A 21638-nucleotide genomic window follows, 5' to 3' on the forward strand; every position below is an offset into this window, starting at 1 on the left:
GACTTTTTAGAGACTTATATTCAAAGGTATGTAATAACTGTGTTGAATAAACCAATATCACTTGACACTAATTTTGAGTGCTTACCGTGTGTAAAATAGATAGCTAGTAGGAAATTGCTGTGCAGCACAGGGAACTCAGCTTGGTGCTCTGTGACAGCCTTAGAAGGGTGTGAGGTTGGATCAAAAGGGAGGAGATATATATATATACATATAGCTGATTCACTTTGTTGTACAGCAGAAACCAACACAATTTTCTAAAGCAATTATCCTCCAATTAAAAAAAATAAATACATAATAACTTAAAAAAAAAGGTGAGTGCTTAGGCTTTCTGCTTGACTCATATGCTTGACTCATATATGCTTGACTCATATAGTATCACTGAATTCTCTCTGCAGGTCTGGGGATTAGCCTTGAGCATTAGCTCCATTTGATTAGGGAGGAAACAGAGTCTATTGCCTAAAATGACAGAGGGCCAGGAGCTGAATCCAGGTATTTTTCATTCCGAGGTTGCATCCATTCTCGGCTACACTACACCAGTGCATCTCAAACTTTAGTGTGCATCAGGATGACCTGGAGGAGGGCTTCCTAAAATAGAGTGTGGGACCCAACACTAGAGTCTCCAGTTATTACACATTCCCAGCTGATGTTGCAGATCTTAGAACCACATTTGAGAACCACTGAACTGTGCTCTCAAGGGCTACAGATGCAAGACCAAGACATAGAGACTGTGAAAAGCAGGTCTCCAGCCAAGACAAGAAAGACTTCTACATTTAGAGCCATTCAATAGCTGTCTAGTCAAGGCTATGGTTTTTCCAGTGGTCATGTATGGATGTGAGAGTTGGACTGTGAAGAAGACTGAGCACCGAAAAATTGATGCTTTTGAACTGTGGTGTTGGAGAAGACTCTTGAGAGTCCCTTGGACTGCAAGGAGATCAAACCAGTCCATTCTGAAGGAGATCAGCCCTGGGATTTCTTTGGAAGGATTGATGCTAAAGCTGAAACTCCAGTATTTGGCCACCTCATGCAAAAAGTTGACTCATTGGAAAAGACTCTGATGCTGGGAGGGATTGGGGGCAGGAGGAGAAGGGGACAACAGAGGATGAGATGGCTGGATGGCATCACTGACTCGATGGACGTGAGTCTGAGTGAACTCGGAAAGTTGGTGATGGACAGGGAGGCCTGGCATGCTGCAATTCATGGGGTCGCAAAGAGTCGGACACGACTGGGTGACTGAACTGAACTGAACTGAATAGCTGATGGAGGATGCCTTTTGGAAATGGCTGAGCTGTCAGGAGCATATGGATCTTGGATAGTTGATGAAAATTTGGTCTAAAGTCCTCTACCAAAGTGTTAGTTGCTAAGTCGTTTCCAACTCTTTGTGACCCCATAGACCGAAGAGCCTGGTAGCCTGCAGTCCATGGGGTCTCGAAGAGTTGGACACTACTGAGCGACTTCACTTTCACTTTTCACTTTCATGCATTGGAGAAGGAAACGGCAATCCACTCCAGTATTCTTGCCTGGAGAATCCCAGGGACGGAGAAGCCTGTTGGGCTGCCATCTATGGGGTCGCACAGAGTCAGACACAACTGCCGTGACTTAGCAGCAGCAGCAGCAGACTGTAGCCCATCAGGCTCTTCTGTCCATAGAATTCTCCAGCCAAGAATAGTGGAGTGAGTAGTCATTCCCTTCTCCAAGAAATCTTCCTGACCCAGCGATCAAACCCTGGTCTCCCATATTACAGGCAGATTCTTTACTGTCTGAGCCACCAGGGAAGCCCAACTAAAGTCCTTTCTAATTAATTAAACTGTTTGTCCTAAGTGCCAAAGACCAGCTATAGAGAGGTCAGGAGGGAGGGCCATAGGCCTCCTGCAGGAGACCTTTCTCATTATGCCCACAATTCAATTGTGCTTTGAAGATTTAGAATCACTTCCGTAATGGCAATGAAGAAAGGCTGAAAAGCATTTCCTTAATTTGGATAATATGAAATTACAGTTTAACGGAACATCACACAAAGAACAAGAGGAACTTAAAACATTTATTCACTTCTATTTCTATTTCAAATTTTAAAATTCTATGACAACAATGACATAATTTCACTTTTTGTATCATAGCATATAAATCAGAAAAAGGTTAAGCATCAAAGGGCTAAAGTGTACAATTATTTCAATTTTTACTTTATAAGAACATAGAGGAAAAAAGTTTAAAGACCAAAATAATTTTAGAAATATCTCAAAATAATGGTCACAAATATGACAAATTTAAGAGGAACATTGCTTCAAATTTATTGTCCATTCTTTTGACCCTAGGAAGAAAAAAATACAATACTGTTTATTTCTACAATTTATCAAAGAAAATAGAGTGTCATTTCTGACATTTAATTTAGCCTTTTTTATGTCACAGGAACCCAGTGAAGAATGACTCAAGTAACAGCATCATGGTACCGCTTAAGGATTTAAGAGGAATCACTAGAGAGAACAAAATTGGTGATACTGGTGGAGGGGCATGGCAGAGAAATATAAAAAAAGAACTACGTGTGTCATAAAATATCTGGCATACGCATGAAACGGTCTGGAAGAACCACTACTTTTGTGGGCAGGGTTGTCTATGGAGTGGGGACTCTCTCTGTTCATTGTCTCTTTTGGTCATTTGTTGTTTATTTTGTCTGCTTTGGGTTTTTTTGATAATTACAGAAGGCTAAAGGGCACGTTCTGAAATCTTGACTGAGCCAAGAATTTAAATTTGATTAGAATCGAGGGGAAGAAAGCAAACGCGTGAGGACTTGTCAAATACTATGCTCAGTGTGAGGCTCTTAATAGTAACTATATCATTTCATTTTTCAACATGTGAGGTAGGTGTTGTCTCCATTTTACCAACAGGGAAACAGGCTCAAAGAGGTTTCAATATTGATTTGTTCAAGGCTACTCAAATAGTGGATGATAGAAGAAGCCATCACCCTTCAAGCTGTTTGACTTAAACAGTATGTATCAGGTTCTTCGTGTAGCCTACTACTGAAAGCAACTCTTCAGTAAACCACCACTCCCTGGTTGTTATTGTTTTTCAGTGGCTCAGTCATGTCCGACTCTCTGTGACCCTATGGAGTGCAGCAGAGAATCCAAATCTACTTTTCTATGTATTCATTTCTGGAGATTCTACTTGGATTCCATGACCATAGTAAATTTCCCCATGACATGTAAATTGTCTTTACATTTAAAATTCTCCTGCTGTAGGTTTAAGTAAGATTTTAGCTATGGCTAGAGGAAAAGGAGTACGTCAAGGCTATATATTGTCACTCTGCTTATTTAACTCATATGCAGAGTACACCATGAGAAACGCTGGGCTGGAAGAAGCACAAGCTGGAATCAAGATTGCCAGGAGAAATATCAATAACTTCAGATATGCAGATGACACCACCCTTAGGGCAGAAAGTGAAGAGGAACTAAAAAGCCTCTTGATGAAAGTGAAAGAGGAGAGTGAAAAAGTTGGCTTAAACCTCAACATTCAGAAAACTAAGATCATGGCATCCAGTTCCATCACTTCATGGGAAATAGATGGGGAAACAGTGGAAACAGTGTCAGACTTTATTTTTCTGGGCTCCAAAATCACTACAGATGGTGACTGCAGCCATGAAATTAAAAGACGCTTACTCCTTGGAAGAAAAGTTATGACAAACCTAGATAGCATATTGAAAACCAGAGACATTACTTTGCCAACAAAGGTGTGTCTAGTCAAGGCTATGGTTTTTCCAGTGGTCATGTATGGATGTGAGAGTTGGACTATGAAGAAAGCTGAGTGCCAAAGAATTGATGCTTTTGAACTGTGGTTTTGGAGAAGACTCTTGAGAGTCCCTTGGACTGCAAGGAGATCCAACCAGTCCGTCCTAAAGGAGATCAGTCCTGGGTGTTCATTGGAAGGACTGATGCTGAGGCTGAAACTCCAATACATTGGCCTCATGCGAAAAGTTGCCTTATTGGAAAAGACTCTGATGCTGGGAGGGATTGGGGGCAGGAGGAGAAGGGGACAACAGGATTAGATGGCTGGATGGCATCACCGACTCGACGGACATGAGTCTGGGTAAACTCTGGGAGTTGGTGATGGACAGGGAGGCCTGGAGTGCTGCGATTCATGGGGTCGCAGAGAGTCGGACACGACTGAGCAATTGAACTAAACTGAACAGAGAGGATATAAAAATGACATTTAGTATTGCAACCTGCTTCTCTCTTCCTCTTTTGATTCTCACACTCCCAGTCTCACCTTTCTTGCTCACCGTAGTCCCTGAACTTGAGGAACTCACGTGCTCAGAGAGGAGCTTGAGTACACATGATGTCATGTGAAGGAGTGTGAAGGGGAAAGCAGGGGAATGATACAAACAGATCTGAACTTGAGAGTTCATTCTAGTGCCTGTGTGGAGGATACTTTTTAAGAAAGAGATTGTAAGTGAAGAAGTCTGAGTGAGAGAATATGGGAGTCCAACCAGGGTCCCCACGGTTGGTATAGAGAAAAGAGGACAGAGTAGAGAAACACTTGAGAGGTACAGTTGTCAGGAGAGGAAGTGTCATAATGTCTGGACTGGTTCCTCACCTCCCAAAGCCTCCATTATGTTTCACCCTCATTACTTCCTCTCTTTCTCTCCCTTCTTTCATTTGAAGAGGGGTCTCAGGCATCCAATAATAGCTGTCAAGTATTCCCTTCAATTAATAAAATTTAAAGTGTCCAGCCAACAATGTTGCAATCCTAAATGGCTTTGTATTCATAGATTAGCACCGTTACAGTCATTCTGAAATATTCACTAGCAGAAATTGAGTTTTCTTTGTTGAAAACTGAATTTACATGATTATAGGGAATGGAGGCTTCTGATTTCTACTTAAGTTTCTGCTCTGTTATGAAATAAAAATTTCTTCTTTCTTTTAAGTCTATTTCTAATTTTTAAAACTATGACATTTAAAATTTGTTAAAAATATATTCACAATAATATTTTACATTGAAAGTGAGGAACAAGGGGGAAAGCCTATTAGGATATTTTTTATTAAATGTTTCAATTGAGTGCATGTTAAAAGGAAAATATGTTGAACTCAAAACAATATATAAAGTAAAATTCAACAGAAAGCAGTTCTCTGGTTGCTAACCCCTCCCCACCTATTGCTCCCTCTTTGACAAAATATCAAGCTTATTTTAATACATTACAATGGACACTTTAGTTCATTTCCTCTCTTAGTAAGTTGCTATCACCCTTGGCATGGTCCCACTGATTAAATAGAAAGAAAATATCCTGGGGAAAATACTTCCATTTCTAAAATATGAGTTAATTTTGGTCTGTGAGTAACATAAGAAAAATTGTCCATTAAAAGCATGATTATGCCAAGTCACTTGGAGTACGTAAAACTGGAGATACACCACCTAAGAGGTGTGATCCAGTAACAAGGAACCTGGCCTCCAGGCCTGCAAGCCCTGGGAGAGAACCCTGATCTGACAAGAATACCTCGACCTCCTCTTCTGTGAAATGAGTTCAATGAGCTTTGGAGTGTTGTGAGGAATACAGTGAGCAAAGCATCTGATGAACAGCAACTGCCCAATAAATAGCACCTATAGTTATTCTTCTATTCCCCAGTTTTATGTAACTACTATTATTATTCCAAACAAACTTATGAGGTAAACGGAATAGTGATACCCCGCATTGTGATTCTTTTCCTAGATTCTGATTTTTCTACTGACCAATTTGAGAAGACCACACTATAGAATTTATGAGGAAGAAACACAGTGCATTCTTACAGTTGCATGATCCTGCTTGAGTTTTACTGGATCTACCCAAAGGGATTCGTTCTCAGAGGCACCAGAAAGACCTTGCTATATAGCCCACATGGAACCTCAGACCTTTAGAAGAAGAGTTATAGATGAACTTGTTTCAAAACACTTTTCTATTGCTAATGATGCAGAGTAGGTTTTCTGGAAGATTAGGAACCAGTATATTGCTGCTAATCTGCCTTTAGTTTGAAGAAACGGAAGCCGTCCACTTATAATCTGTCCCCATGTTTTAAATTGCATTTAAAGGGTTTACCTACACCTTTTATGGCAAATATTTCTCAATTCATTTAAAAAAAAATAAAACCATCGTATCACATGATAAGGGGAAAATATTTTCTTTCCCCCTTTCATTAAAAAAAAAAAAAACAAACCCAAACATAACAATGAATAATGAAAGGAAAACAAATGAAGCCATTCCATTCCATGGAGGAGGGGCAGAGTAGCTGCAGGGGACAGCTGCAGTCTTTCTGGCATCCCAATTCTTTCCTTTCTCATCACTTTATTACTTACCGAACCAAGAATGTAGACAATTTCAGCTATGGTTGTTTTGCATTTTAATTTTTCAACTTAAATTTTATGTGGTGCTCATTTGCCCCATGCACTGAGTGCTAAGCCCACAGGATCACTTCAGTGTGTTGTTGTATGGAGCCACACAAGCAGGGGACTCTCAGTCCTTTCCCAGCTCCACCCCTTCCCATGAGGCCCTACAAATTTGGAAGGACTCACTGTCTTGGTCAGCCTGGACTGCTATAACATACAACCAGGGAATGGATGGCTTAAGCCTCAGATATTTGTTACAGTTCTGGCGGCTGGACTTCCAAGATCAAGGTGTCAACAGATTCAGTGTCTGGTAGGAGCCCACTTCCTAGTTTGTAGATGGTCCCCTTCTTGCTGTATACTGTTTTGGGGAAGAGAGAAAAAGCACTGGTCTTTTCATTTTCTTATAAGGGCACTAACCCCATCTCTGGTCCCATCACTTCATGGGAAATAGATGGGGAAACAGTGGAAACAGTGTCAGACTTTATTTTTCTGGGCTCCAAAATCACCGCAGATGGTGACTGCAGCCATGAAATTAAAAGACGCTTACTCCTTGGAAGAAAAGTTATGACCAACCTAGATAGCATATTCAAAACCAGAGACATTACTTTGCCAACAAAGGTCCGTCTAGTCAAGGCTATGGTTTTTCCAGTGGTCATGTATGGATGTGAGAGTTGGACTGTGAAGAAAGCTGAGCACCGAAGAATTGATGCTTTTGACCTGTGGTGTTGGAGAAGACTGTTGAGAGTCCCTTGGACTGCAAGGAGATCAAACCAGTCCATCCTAAAGGGGATCAGTCCTGGGATTTCTTTGATAGGAATGATGCTAAAGCTGAAACTCCAGTACTTTGGCCACCTCATGCGAAGAGTTGACTCATTGGAAAAGACTCTGATGCTGGGAGTGACTGGGGGCAGGAGGAGAAGGGGATGACAGAGGATGAGATGGCTGGATGGCATCACTGACTCGATGGACCTGAGTCTGAGTGAACTCCGGGAGTTGGTGATGGACAGGGAAGCCTGGCGTGCTGCAATTCATGGGGTCGCAAAGAGTTGGACACAACTGAGCGACTGAACTGAACTGAACTGAACCCCATCACAGAGTTTCTGATGACTGTCATGACCTCATCCAAATCTAATTACTGCCCAAAGACCTACATCTCTTAATACCATCACAGTAGGGGTTAGGGCTTAGAATTTGGGGGGTGATAACATTGGAGAAGGAAATGGCAGCCTACTCCAGTATTCTTGCCTGGAGAAGTCCTTGGACAGAGGAGCTTGGCAGGCTACAGTCACAGTCACAAAGAGTCAGACATGACTGAAGCAACTTAGCATGCATGCACATGCACGAATATTTAGTCTGTAGCACTCACACCATGCTTTCGTGTTTGTCAAAATCATCACACCCTTCACACCTCTTTCAAACACTTCTTCTTCCTATTTTAGTTGGGTACCAATTGACTGCATGCTCATACACCAGCGCTGTGTGACCTTCAGTAAGATGTTATCAACTATTTGTGTCTCTCCCCTCCCCAATCCATATGTTGAAACCCTAATCCCCACACTGTGATGGTATTTTGCAGTAAGTCATTTGGGAGAAGTTTACATGAGGTCATGCGTGTGGAGCTCCTGTGAGATTAATGTCTGTAAGAAATAGGAGACAATAAGATTGCTCTTCTCTACAACTGGGCCCTGGAAAGGCTATGTGCTCACTCAGTGAGAAGGCAGTCATCCACACCCAGGAAGAAGGCCTCACCAAAACCAACCATGCTAGCACTTTGATCTTGACTTCCAGTCTCTGGAACTGTGAGAAATAAATATGTGTTGGTTAAGCCACCCAGTCTATGGCATTTTTTAACAGCAGCTGAGCTGACTGGGACATGAAATGACTTCAATTCTACTGAACTGAAAAGGCACAGGAAGGAAGAAATAAAGAATGTGGTGATTCCTAAGGGGGTACTTGATTCATTTTTGAAAACATGTTTTTGAACTTACAGAAACAAATCCTTAGGAGGGAATATTTTTCCACATAATATTGACTGTTACATATGGATCTGAAAAAAAATTGATTTTGTTCTACAGTACAACCATAATTTCCCCCAAATCCTCCTTCAAACCACCACTTTCTTCTTTTTATTTTTTATGATTTTTCATAGCTTTTGAGTTTTCTGCTGCTGCTGCTACTGCTGCTAAGTCACTTCAGTCGTGTCCAACTCTGTGCGACCCCATAGACGGCAGTCTACCAGGCTTCTCCGTCCCTGGGATTCTCCAGGTAAGAACGCTGGAGTGGGTTGCCATTTCCTTCTCCAGTGCGTGAAAGCGAAAAGTGAAAGTGAAGTCGCTCAGTCGTGTCCGACCCTCAGTGACCCCATGGACTGCAGCCCACCAGGCTCCTCTGTTTATGGGACTTTCCAAGCAAGAGTACCGGAGTGGGGTGCCATTGCCTTCTCCAGAGTTTCCTGCTATGTAGTATATTTACACAAGAGAATTTTAATTTTCAGGCAGACACTTGAAAGTGAAGCTTTTAAAAGCATTTTCACTGTTTTGTTTATATGAAAAAGTGTGAATCAGCAGCATATTTTGCAATGTTTATTAGTTTTAAATAAAAATTTTTAAATATTACTTATCCAGTTCAGCATGTAGGGAATCTAACAACACAACTACATGAAGGTTCATTAAAAGTAGAGTCACTATGTAGAATTCTGTATCCCAACAAATGATCCACCTTTCCTTCTAAAAAAGTTGTCTGTTTTCTAGAGTTTTGATAAACGATCCATTTATTCTACTGCTGAAAACTGTACCTAATGTAGCTGAGATTTCTTCATGATAACAAAGGTTTGTTCAGGCTACACATATTTCTTTTGGGCTCGGGGCAACAGTGGTCTATTTATTAATATAGGACATCATATCCCATTATGTCAGCCACTCATCCTTGCTAATGAAATGTGATTTTCCACCCCTACAGATTAAATAGCATCAAGTCATCTAAGAACATTCATCAAAGACATGCTTATTAAATTTATCTAGAACCCTCAACCACACTAGTACTCCATTTTATGTAAGTTGTATAACTGAAATTCTGTTCAGTAGTGATATTAAGTAAAGCTTGTGCTAGGAAGAGAATTTTCATCAGAATCTCTTGGGACGTGTGTTAAAAATGCACATTCCCTGCCTCCAACCCCAGAATTTCTGATGTAGTGTGAAAGAACCTGGAAAGGATTCTGAAACCTAGTTTCACAAGAACACTGGGTGTTTCTGATGTCATTGAACCCCTTTGAGTAGCATGTTGCAGTTCTACCGGGTCCTGAACTCAGCACAGAAACCACACACCTGGAAACTGTTCTGAGCAAGATGGACAAAGGCAAAAATCTGTGAAGTCACAGAATCTTTCTCTGCTTTCAATTAATTTTCTCTCTCTCCAGGCACTTTAGGTGGTCTCACTGTTGGGTTTCCATGGGGCTGTCTTACCATGCTCTGCATATATTTTTTTCATTCTTTTTTCCCTATCCTCCACCCGAGGTTAAACCTCAATGTTGTGGGGGTTCTGCCTAAAATGATAGCCAGATGTCTGATTAGCCACCCATGTGAAGGGGTTATGACTGTCAACTCTTTAATGGGTGGTTCTCCTAGGCATATGTTCCTTTTAACAAATGACTCTAGAAAGTTAGGTCATTCGCCACAAGGGAGGGATCTCAAATACTAAACTGCTCTGGCAGTACAGTGGGGGTGGTGATTTTGGTATGCTTGCCTTATTTCTCAGAGAGTTGCTTGTAAAATCAACTCTGTTCCTAAGAATGTACAGGATTTCCTTTGCAGATTTATGAAGACATTGAAGAGGACAAGACTGACCACAAAAGGCATCGAGAGTGCCAAATTCTTGTCTTCCAGCTTTACTGGTCGGTGTTGATAGGATAAAACTAGAAAAAAATTGGCTAACATAACCCAAATTTACTTGACCCTGATATAATCCTAACTTGAACCATAAGGCCAGTATAAGAGTCTGTAGTGGGAAATATCTCTTTTTAGGGATAGGCTGTTCAACCCACAAAAGAGGGACCCAGTATCAACCATAGGAATTTTGAACCAGAAGTCACTTATGCTATTCTTCCAATAAACCCACTCTAACCCTCAAGGAAGCCAAAGCCTTACATCTTAATGGTCTGGCAGAGGAGCAGAGGATGCAAGGCGGGTGATGAGGGAGCCCAGGGTAAATCTGGCCTAATGAAGAGAAATAGCTCTGAAGTCTGAATCTGGTCTTACTATCCACTAAGCTGTGTGATAAGCTGGGCAAGTCGTGTGAACTCTTTAGCCTCCATTTACTATCTGTGAAATGGACACATACTAAATATTCAGTTTATATTTCTATTATCATATCATTAATATTATTATCAGCCCTTTTGGAAAAAGAAAGCTGAATCTGATGTTGATGTAAATCAGTCTCTTGGCTGGGGTAGAAGTAGAAAGAGGGGGAAAATTTTGGTTATACAAGATACACAGGTAAATAAGAGAGACAGATCAAGTATTAATATACCAAACTTTCCATGTTAGCATTTAAAATGGAACAAGAAGTGTCTGCCCTGTTCTGGAAACTTACATTGACATGTCCATTCTGGATAAGTCTTGCAGAAAGTGTGATGAACGCTGTCAGGGAGACACAGAGCATGGCAGAGCTCAGGCACAGGTCGAAGGCTTGCAGTGTCAGGTGGTACTCTTCATAGTGCGGTGGGTCCACACAGACTGATGGGAATTTTGCATACGGAAAAGGAAAAGCAACTGCATAACCGAGGTAATTGATCCCTGCAATCCCTGAGAGTGAGTAGAAGCAATACGGGCCAAGGAGAGCAGAAACCAAGGCTACTGTAAAATGAAGTGGGCATCCCATCATGCTCAGAATCACAAAGGTGAAACTAGCTTCCCACTGAAAATAAAACATAAACAGATGATTACTTTGGGAGCTCGATGTTTTAGAAGCTTCTTAGCAACACGAGGGAAAAAGAGAGGCTGCCTATTAATCTTTCCTACTGGGAAATGAAGAAGAAATGGTTTACAGCTACCTCTTTAGGTCCTTTTGTTTTCCTCTTGACCCTTCAATATGAGAGAATAACATATCAACCCACTGGGGCAGAAATGAAATCAACTCCATTCAAGAAACATTTATTTATCTCCTATCCCATGTTGAGAACCAGTCTAGGGTGGGAAAAACAGAAATGAGTGAACAGAATCCCTGCCTTACTCTAGGACTTGGTTATTCAGGGTGTGGTCCATGGTCCTGGAGAACTGACACCCTCTGGGAGCTTATTAGAAATGGAGAATCTCAGTCTCTTGCAGATCTTCTGAGTCAGAATCTGCATTTTAACCAGAACCCCAGGTAACTCACACATAAAGTTTCAGAAGCTCTGCTGTGGCCATGGGAAGAGGAGCTATAATCTGCTCAAGGTAGTCTTTCTGTACTTGACTCTATGCTGTTGAAATGCAAGACACAGACTTTTCATCCTTTTTATGGGAGAAGCAGTAGAGAGATTGGAAAGAGATCCCAAACAGCAATTGAGAACTTGAAAATGAATCATTAAAACAGACAAGACTACAGATCCATTTTTGCAAAATGTAATTCAGGAAGACTAACACTGGTTCTGTTCTTCCCAAACTGTTAATCAAATACTTAAATACCATAATCAGTAACTTGTAGAAAATGCTTAGAGCAGGTATCAGATAAAAATTAGTCATTTAAAACAGTGTTTTATTGAAATGCATTATAATAAGGCATAAATTAGACAAAAGTCAGTTTTAATCAGAAATCACATTCTTTGTGTTCTATCCTGAACTAGTAGAGATTTGACCTTCAAACTTACTCTACCACTTTACTTGACATCTATGTATTTACCAGGTATCTCTGTGTCCACTCTTTGTGAGCCAACAGTAGGAGGATACCAGTTGTGACGGCCTGTAAAAGGAACATGGTGAAACAACATCCATGAGAGAAGGTGCCTCTGGAAAGAGTTCAATCTGCTTCACAGTTTGACAACTTTATCACGAACTGGAAGGAATTGCAGATAGCTAAGTGGGTTTATGGCTTTGTTCACCTCCTCATCAGTGATGCCAATGAGGAAAAGAAGCCGTCAGTGTCACAAAGACACGATTCACACAGGCTCATTTTTTAAATTTTCCATCTTGCCATTGCCATCACAGTTATAACCTTTACTACTGTAAGATGTCACTGCAATAAAAGCTTGGCTTTATAACCCTTGCCATATGTTTTATTTTGATTAATAGTCTATTGTTCTTTTTTCTCACAAATTGCTAAAATTACAAACAGAAGGAACTGGAATGGAAATGTGTCACAAAACTTCCTCCCCACCCCACCCCTTGACCCCCGACAAACCCTCCCAGTAGCATATCTTCTACTGTTTGCTTTCTTCAGAGATTTTGCAGGCTTGCCCTGCTGGTGGGATACAAATCCATGATCTCTATTTTTCAAGTAATAAAAATTATCATTAGAATAAATGCATGACGGGGCATTTATGGTTCTAGGGGCAGTGGTGTCCAACTTTCCAAAAGAGATTTTTTTTAACAGTCTCCGTTGAAGAAAAAGGTCCCAAATGCAGAATGAAAATAGTTCGACAAAGGAGGGAATGGTGTCATCAGAATTGAGTAACAGACAGTGGGGAAAAATTCTGGACTCATCTTCGATTTGGCACTGGGTCTGATGGAGACCTTTGTGGCCACTGAATCCAGAAATTGCTTATTCCCAACCCATAAATAATTTGTCCCTGTGCAAGGAATGTTTTGAGGTTGAGAGAGAAAACCAGGAAGAGATGTGCCTAAAATAAGATATAGAATGAGGACAGGACTAAAAATAGTTATAATTTAGGATTTTAAAATTTTACAGTTTAAGACAGAGAAATAAACTTCACTGTATGGTATCAACAAATTTAAGGAGAAAAAAAAATCAGAGTTCTTACCAAAATGGTTTTGTGGGATGTGACTTTTTGTAGCTCCAGGTCTAGTATATTTATTGTTTTGAGAAACAGATTTTCATCTTCCTGGCATATTCTATTTTGAATATTGGATTTAGAGAATTTGAGAGTGAGGGGGAAAAGCACACACACATACACTCACACAACACTTCTCATGCAGCTAAGCCTGAAATTCCAGATTTGGCATCACCATCCCATTAAACTCCCATGGATAAAAACAGAACCATCTGTAGTCAAACGAGGTTGGGCTTGATTCTGCAAGAGGAAAGTTTCCAAGCGACCCTATGGAGGTTGAGCCAGCATAAATAGTACAACAAAACAAGAGAATTATTAAGAGCAACTGTAGCACTGATGCTAAGCCTGGGGCCAATCTCTGCGTTCAGAGGCAAAGCGCTCAACTGACACGTCACTCCTCCACGCATGAGAAACTCTAAAGCAAACGAAATAAAAAGCAAAGGAGACACCTCTCCTGATTGAAGTCCAAGTAGATAACTGACATTATCAGATGCTTACATTCTAGATTGCCTTAACTACATTGGCACAAACCATTTCTTTCCTTTTAAAAGTTGAAAAATCCTGCAGAATTGCAGCTGCCTGTTATTTCTGTTGTAGCTGCCAGCTTGAATTTTGCTTTGTTTACACAAAACTTTGAAAAAGATCTTTCATGGGGGAGGTTGGCGTATGAATGCCATTCAGTAACTTGTTCAATCCACCCTGAAGATGGTGACTCAGGACCCAAGCACACCCATCTCTTTTGGTGCCTGGCTGTGGGTGGGACATGGAGTGAGGGTGTTCCCCCAAGAGTCACAGGCTTTCCCCTTGCCTCCTTTCATTACAAAAAAATATATATTTTTAGATAGGGAAAAGGAAAAGAATTTTAAAAAGAGAGATTTGAGAATAGGGAAGAGAAGTCAATTGGGAAAAGGAAATGATGACATTTTGAGAGGTGAAGAGTTGGGCAGAGAGGGGCGGTCCGGTTGTGAGGAAAGGCAGAGGGGAGGCTGTGGTTGGGGAGGGTGTGAGTGCAGAGGATGACCCAGCCCTGCAGCCTCTGCCTTCTCATCTGGCTGTGGACCTGTTCTCTGGGAGCAGCTTGAGGGACATTACTTGGGTCTGGCAAAAGTTGCTGCTCATATTCTGCATGCTAATTGTGAACCCTCCCACTAAATCTTTAAATGGCCCCAGTAAGGATGCAGTTCCCAGAAGCAGATGAATTGAAGGAAGCAGAGAGCTTCACAGCAGAAATAGAAACTTTTAGAGGAATCCTAATAATATGGATTAATTTACGCACTTACAGACATCTATTTTGGGGGTACTGGTTCATGATAGGCACTATGCCAATGGAATAACAATAATAACATTGAGAGTTTATTGTGCACTAACTGGATACCAGGCGTTCTACCAAACACTTTACGAGTGTTAATTCATTTAATCCTCACAATGAATGACCCTAGGAGGAAATCATTTTCTAGTTTTTAACTGAGGCACAGAGAAGCTAAATAAGAAAGGCAAGCTCACCAAGCAATAATTATACAAACCATGGCTCCAACTCTAAACGGAATTTACAGTCCAGATGTGAAAGGAAGGACATAAGAATGTCCACAAAATTAGGCAGGAAGAGTGAGTACTTTCTGTGTGGGAAGAGGTTGGTGACAAGATACCACTTCCGGGGGACAATCGCTGATGGAGGCGATTGCTTGAAGGATGGTTGTGATTTCAGTGGGAGAGACAGAGGAAAGGGCAGTGCAGGCAGCTGGGACCTCATATACACAGGGGGGAACATGGCAGGCGTGCTTGGGGAATGAAAGGTGAGAGGAGCCAGGACCATCAGAGGGTCAGTCCCTGGCAGAGAGGAGTAGGAAACCAGGCTTGAAAGCCACAAGAGGCCAAGTGGAGGAGGGCCTCAAAATCCAGGCTAACAAACCTGAACTTTGGATGATGAAGCGACACTGAAGATTTTCAAAGACAGGACTAGATGGACACAGCAGAGGTTTAGAAAGATAAGCCATTTGTTGCATGCTGGATAGGTATGGAGTAAGACCTAGAGATCTCTGTAAGACCCTGCTCTTCAAGCTTTTTCTTTAAACCTCTACCCATAGTAAGATACATATTTTGCGTCATGGCCAAGTTATAAATATTTTTACATGATAACACATAACTTTATTATGTGATATAACTCTTTTCTGTTTGATTCTATTCTATATGTTTAAATACTCACTACCCCACAGCTTGATTTTATAATCCACTAACACACAGATTCTCAGTTTAGCTATCAAAGTTTCAAGGCGTAAAACCTGAGTGGGGTGGGAAGTGGTAAGGAGGTTGGCGGGGTTGCGCAGTGAGAACAAAAAAGGAAAAGAACACAGCGATTTTGCCTCGTGGGAAAAATACCAGTTACTTGGCAGTGGATTGGACGTGGTGGGGTGGAAGTAGGGCTGAAATGGGCTGGATTAGTGTGTTGCTGCCCTGAGTACAGTCTTAAGGACCAGTAGTATCTCATCTCTTGGGAACTTGTCAGACATGCAGAATCTCAATTGCCCTTTAGAGTCATAGAATCAGAGCTGACATTTTTAACAAAATCTTTAGTTGTATTGGTGTTTTTCTTTCTGGCTTACTTCACTCTGTATAGTAGGCTCCAGTTTCATCCACCTCATTAGAACTGATTCAAATGTATTAAATGTATTAATGGCTGAGTAATATACTCCATTGTGTATATGTACCACAGCTTTCTTATCCATTCATCTGCTAATGGGCATCTAGGTTGCTTCCATGTCCTGGCTATTATAAACAGTGCTGTGATGAACATTGGGGTACACGTGTCTCTTTCAATTCTGGTTTCCTTGGTGTATATGCCCAGTAGCGGGATTGCTGGGTCATAAGGCAGTTCTATTTCCAGTTTTTTAAGGAATCTCCACACATATATATGAAATTTAGAAAGATGGTAATGATAACCCTGTATGCGAGACAGCAAAAGAGACACAGATGTATAGAGCAGTCTTTTGGACTCTGTGGGAGAGGGAGAGGGTGGGATGATTTGGGAGAATGGCATTGAAACATGTATAATATCATATATGAAATGAATCACCAGTCCAGGTTCAATGCATGATACTGGATGCTTGGGGCTGGTGCACTGGAATGACCCAGAGGGATGATGGTATGGGGAGGGAGGAGGAAGGGGGGTTCAGGATGGGGAACATGTGTACACCTGTGGCGGATTCATGTTGATGTATGGCAAAACCAATACAATATTGTAAAGTAATTAACCTCCAATTAAAATAAGTGAATTTATATTAAAAAATAAATAATTTTTTTAAAAAGAAAGAAAAAAAAAAAAATCTCTAGTTGATTTGGCTTCCCAGGTGGCTCAGTGGTAAAGAAATTGCCCACCAATGCAGGAGACACAGGAGACACAAGTTCAATCCCTGGCTCAGGAAGATCCCCTGGAGAAGCGAATGGCAACCCATTCCAGTATTCTTGCATTGAGAATCCCATGGATGCAGGAGCCTGGCATTGCTCTGTCCATGGAGTTGTAGAGAGGTGGACCCAACTGAGCACGCATGTGCACACTGGCCACAAGTGTGCTAGTTGGTTCATATGCACGTTTCAGTTTGCGAAACACTAGAGGAAAGTGAAGGAAAATGAAAGTGAAGTCGCTCAGTCGTGTCCAATTCTTTGCGACCCCATGGTTGCAAAGACCTACACCAGGCTCCTCCATCTATGGGATTCTCCAGGCAAGAATACTGGAGTGGGATGCCATTTCCTTCTCCAGATCTTCCCAACACAGGGATCGAACTCAGGTCTCCCACATTGCAGGCAGATGCTTTACCATCTGAGCCACCAGGAAAGCTAGAGGAAAGGATTAAGTCAAAATTCACTTGAGAGTTTGAAATTGAGTTCAAAGACTATCAAGTCAGAAGAAGAAATAAGTACTTTTGGTGGTAATATGATTACATTTTTGGACAAATTAAGCTTCAAAAAGCTTAGGTGATCTAAGTGGAAAACAGACCATTGGCTGGTTGGAAATCACAGGACTGCTGACGCTATAAGAGTCTTAAGCATTTGGTGCCATCAAGCCCCTTCTCTAATGGTTGATGAAACTGGAGATTGCATGAATGAGTCTAGCCGGCTTTTCTCCAAAGTTCCTATCTCCAAGCAGGACTGTGGGTGCAGCACCGCTGCTCACTGCTGGCCAAGCCACTGGACCCTGCAGGCTTTAGGTCTTGTTTTTAAATTCACTCCACTTCAGTCTCTTCATCAGAATTTGATCTACAGGCCAGGTTTTCCAGGATTAAAGTGGAGCTCAGTCCTTAAGGCACTATGATCTCCTTGCTGCGCACTTTCTAGCAGCTGATACCTTTAAATAACCTACATCAGAAATCCAAGGAAAACTGCCTATCACGTTGCTGTCCAAATTGAGGTGAGAGTCTGAAAATGAATATTTGTGAAGACTAGAAAGCCTTGAATGAAAGTCACCAAACAAATACAAAGTATAGACGACTTCTAAAAATGTCTCTCTTCTAATCTCAAAAGAGATATGGAGTCATTTTCAAAAGAAAATATTATTGAAGTGTAAAAGTCATCTTTCCACCAAAGGAAGATACATTCCACACACAAGTTGAGAAGTGATTGGCAGAGATGGCTGTAGGATGAGTCAGAGACCTTTTGAGATTGACCCTGATCAGACAGAGCTGTGGTTTACTATGAAAACTCACTAGGAAAAAAAAAAATCAGACTGTTCCAAATTTAGATATTATTGAAAGAGTGAGCTTTCTTATTGCTTTCCTTCTCATGAGGGTTTTTTTTCCTGCTTCAGTATAAATATCAGCTGGACCTTTATTCTTTGCAGTCTAATCAGAGTTCAACTGTATAAGGAGTTTTGATCTATCAAAATGGAGAGCATGTGATTCACCACTCATTTAACACTGGCAATATCAGGCAAATATCAGGCAAACACTGGCAAATATCAGGCAATATTTACTGAATATCTAGCATGATATTTACTCACTCTGTTTTAAGTGTTGGACATATAGCAGTGAATAAAATAGATTAAAAAAAATCCTGCCTTTGTACCATGCACATTTGGGGGGAAGTGTGACAATAAATAAGTCAATTACATGGTATATTAGATGGTATTAAGGGCCATGGGTGAAAAATAGAACAATGTATGAGAGACTGAGAATACCAATGTGGGGGAGGTTTATAATTTTAAATACAGCAATGAGGGAGGGCATCTGTGAGAAAGTGACATTTGACCCAAGAAGTGAAGGAAGTTAGAGAATAAGCTGTGTGAGAAAAGGCTTCAGACAGAGAACTGGCAGTGCAAAGGCCCTGAGGCAGACACACCTTGGAATGTGATGGGAAAGAAATGAGCTAAAAGTAGAGTGGTAGGAGGTGAGGTCCAGGAGGTAACATGATAGGGAACTCAGCATGTCATCAGGGAACAGAATGGGAGAGTGAGGCAGGTGCAAGGGATTAGGAACAAAGGGCTTGGACAGAGTGGGGCATAAATCAAAAGCATGGTATTAACTAGCATTTGTAGGGCTTTAAAATTGGCAAAACTCTTTATTATGAAGTCTTTGTTCAAATTGTGTTCCTTCTCTCTGAGCCTCTTAGGTTAGACAGTTTCACATGGGCGCTCTAGCTGTGAAAGTCCATGTTCTAAAGGTAAAGGCAATGAAGAACCAGCTGAATGAGGGCCCTGCTCTTGACTACATACCAAGAATGTCAAAGTCAGGCCTTGAACAACGCCCACCTTCTCAAACCCTAACTCTCTGACTCTACTTCCCTATGCTGTCACTCTCAAAATCAAAGAGCCACTGACTAGTTCTGTGCTACCATATCATTTCTCTGGGCCTGATTAGCTAAATGAAGCATGATTAGTGAAACAGATGTTTGGTGTAGAAAGCTTATATTCAATAATTTGTGAACTAAATCAAATCACCAATATCTGTTGACTATATTATGATAGACCCAGCAGGGATAAGCAAAGATGTATAAGAAAGGGACACAGGGTTGAACTATAAACCATGGTTTTGTTAAACTCTGGGTCAATTGTAAAGTCAGAATTTTCTTTTTAATATTGAATAGAAAATATGAGAATTTGCTTCACACAGAAACTAAAGTATTTTTTTGTGTGTGAATCTTTTGTTCTATAAATCTAGTTATATGTATGTTTCAATATCTATCTTTTTCCCTTGAAAGATTTATTTATGTACATTTCACGTCTTGATGTAAAATACTTTTCTTACTCTGGATCACCAACAAAGAAGTTGGTAGTCTTTTGTATAAGTGTAACTGTCATCTCTGCATTCTAGTAGATGTTTAATAAACATTTTCTTGAATGACTGTGTGGTTTGTGGTAGGGGTTGGGGGAAAGAGGAAAAGTTCAACACTTGGGTGGTGGTTGTAAAAAAAATGTGTTAAATAAAGAAAAGAAAAATGCCATCAAGTGGTTTCCACGTTCAGTTCCTTGCTCCTCCCATCCAGTGTTCCTCCATCTGCACACCATCATTAAAGCCCCCTAGACTGTGTGCCTTTAATAGCAAGACTTTATTTTACTTTCCATTGTAACTCAAGATTGTAGTAGGCTATCAATATATATTTATTTAATAAATAAATTAAAATGATATTTCCTAGGGATTTTCTTTTAAATGATATCTCCATTAAAGTTTGATTTTTTTTAAAAAGACTTAAGGGAATTCCCTGAAGGCTTCCCCTTCCAATGCAGAGGGGTGAGGGTTCAATTCCTGGTCAGGAAACTAAGATCCCACATGCCCCACAGCCAAAAAGACAAAAACAAAAAAAAAACATAAAACAGAAGGAATATTGTAACGAATTCAATAAAGACTTTTAAAACGGTCCACATGAAAAAAATCTTAGAAAAAGGACAAGATATTGCCCCTCTCAACAGTGGCTATATTGTAAGAGAAAACTCCATAAGATCAACAAGTTTCAAAATCGAATTATCTAGTTTCCAATAATGAGTATCAGGCATCCCGGGAAACAATGAGAGAAGGATTTGTTGAATGTTCAGGCCTCTGTAACTCCTCTTCCATCATGCTACCACCTACTCCAAGGCTAAGTGTGTTTGTTTCTTTGACCCAGAAGCTGAGGTACCAGTATGATGGTTCATCTGTGAGACCATTTAACAGGCAGACACTGAGCAGTTACTTGGTATCCACGTGTATTTGGCACATGCAGGTTTGGCAACACATGAAGCTAGTGAAGCCCATCACCCAACTTCTTCAGTTACTTTCAGTGCAAACAGTTTTGTTCAAAGAAAAGGATGGGAGAACTAAGGTTTGGGGCTTGCAAACTTTTTGGTCACATAAACACAACCTTAGTGTTTCTAATAAAAGTATTTGCCTGAAAATCATTTTACTTTGTTCTTCATTTAAAAATTATTTTTCATGGTTTGTATTTTTTTTCTACACTCAGATTTTGAAAGATAGATTCCAATTTCTCAGAATGTCAAGGTGATAAGAGTAAAATAAAGTAACTTTTGAGAGAATAGCATTTCATTATAGTATATCTGATACATTGTGTGTGTGTGCATGCTAAGTCACTTCAGCCATGTCCGACTCTTTGCAACCGCACAGACTGAAGCCCACCAGGCTCTTGTGTCCATGGGATTCTCCAGGCAAGAATACCAGAGAGGGCTGCCATGCCCTCCTTCAGGGAATCTTCCCAACCCAGAGATTGAACCAATGTCTCTTATGTCTCCTGCATTGGCAGGCAGGTTTGCCACTAATGCCACCTGATATACTGTATACATGATTAAATGACATTAAGAAATACTTATATTTTAAAAGATAACTAATAGAAATCAATGTTCTAAGGTACAATCTGATTTTCTGTAGAATTTTTATGTCTTCATGTTGTTGAAAAACTTTAAAAGATGTATCATTCTCATCCCACTTTCCCCTCCCTTTTTCCTTTATTCTCTCAACACATGTAATAAAAACATTAATATTAAAATATTTTCCTACCAAAACTCCATTCCAAATGGGACAGGCAATCCAGACACTCCATCCCGTGAACCAAAACTTGCAGGAAAAGACTGGGAAGAAAGCAATAACTCCAGAGAATACACTGAGAGCCCCCAGAGTAATGAGAACCCAGCCAGCAGACTGGTATAAATGCTGCATTTTCCTCTGTGATTTGGGTCCTGGGTCTCAAAGACGTCCCGTTACCAAAACATGAGAGTATGTCAGGCCTTGATAAACAGAAGTTTCTAAGAGACAGTAGCCATGACACATGTGGACTGTTGATCCACTTGGAAACAAGATTATATTTGTTTTTAGTGAAATAATAACAAAATGGAGTGAAATAA

General features: G+C 40.6%; 1 protein-coding gene and 1 long non-coding RNA gene across 5 annotated transcripts; one reads left to right on the plus strand and one right to left on the minus strand.

The window, feature by feature from the left end:
• Positions 1 to 2015: 2015 nt before the first annotated feature.
• Positions 2016 to 21544, minus strand: TMEM212 (transmembrane protein 212). 3 transcript variants are annotated; one of them, XM_010801391.4, is made up of 4 exons: positions 21295 to 21542; positions 12214 to 12273; positions 10927 to 11250; positions 2016 to 6697 (listed from the first exon to the last, which is right to left on the minus strand). In XM_010801391.4, exons 1-4 carry the CDS (start codon positions 21451 to 21453, stop codon positions 6665 to 6667), a joined length of 576 nt encoding a protein of 191 aa, XP_010799693.1. In that variant the 5' UTR covers positions 21454 to 21542; the 3' UTR covers positions 2016 to 6664. The 3 variants fall into 3 exon arrangements, with proteins under 3 accessions (XP_010799693.1, XP_005201763.1, XP_059744570.1); XM_005201706.5 differs by having other exon boundaries at positions 2016 to 2302; positions 21295 to 21539; XM_059888587.1 differs by having other exon boundaries at positions 2016 to 11250; positions 21295 to 21544.
• LOC132345699 (uncharacterized) lies at positions 9678 to 12571 on the plus strand. 2 transcript variants are annotated; one of them, XR_009495174.1, is made up of 5 exons: positions 9678 to 9763; positions 10149 to 10228; positions 10951 to 11118; positions 11693 to 11768; positions 12217 to 12571. It is a non-coding gene; the product is annotated as an uncharacterized lncRNA (long non-coding RNA). The 2 variants fall into 2 exon arrangements; XR_009495173.1 differs by lacking the exons at positions 9678 to 9763; positions 11693 to 11768.
• Positions 21545 to 21638: the final 94 nt, after the last annotated feature.

Source organism: Bos taurus, chromosome 1 (assembly GCF_002263795.3).
Source record: "Bos taurus isolate L1 Dominette 01449 registration number 42190680 breed Hereford chromosome 1, ARS-UCD2.0, whole genome shotgun sequence".
NCBI classification, from domain to species: domain Eukaryota; kingdom Metazoa; phylum Chordata; class Mammalia; order Artiodactyla; family Bovidae; genus Bos; species Bos taurus.

Coding starts and splice junctions, on each gene's coding strand:
- TMEM212 (XM_059888587.1), bottom strand. CDS start 21,453: ATGCAGCATTTATACCAGTCTGCTGGCTGGGTTCTCATTACTCTGGGG. Junction 12,274..21,294: donor CCATTTGGAATGGAGTTTTG/GTAGGAAAATAT, acceptor TTCCTTTTACAG/GCCGTCACAACTGGTATCCT. Junction 11,251..12,213: donor AGTGGACACAGAGATACCTG/GTAAATACATAG, acceptor TTTTATTTTCAG/TGGGAAGCTAGTTTCACCTT.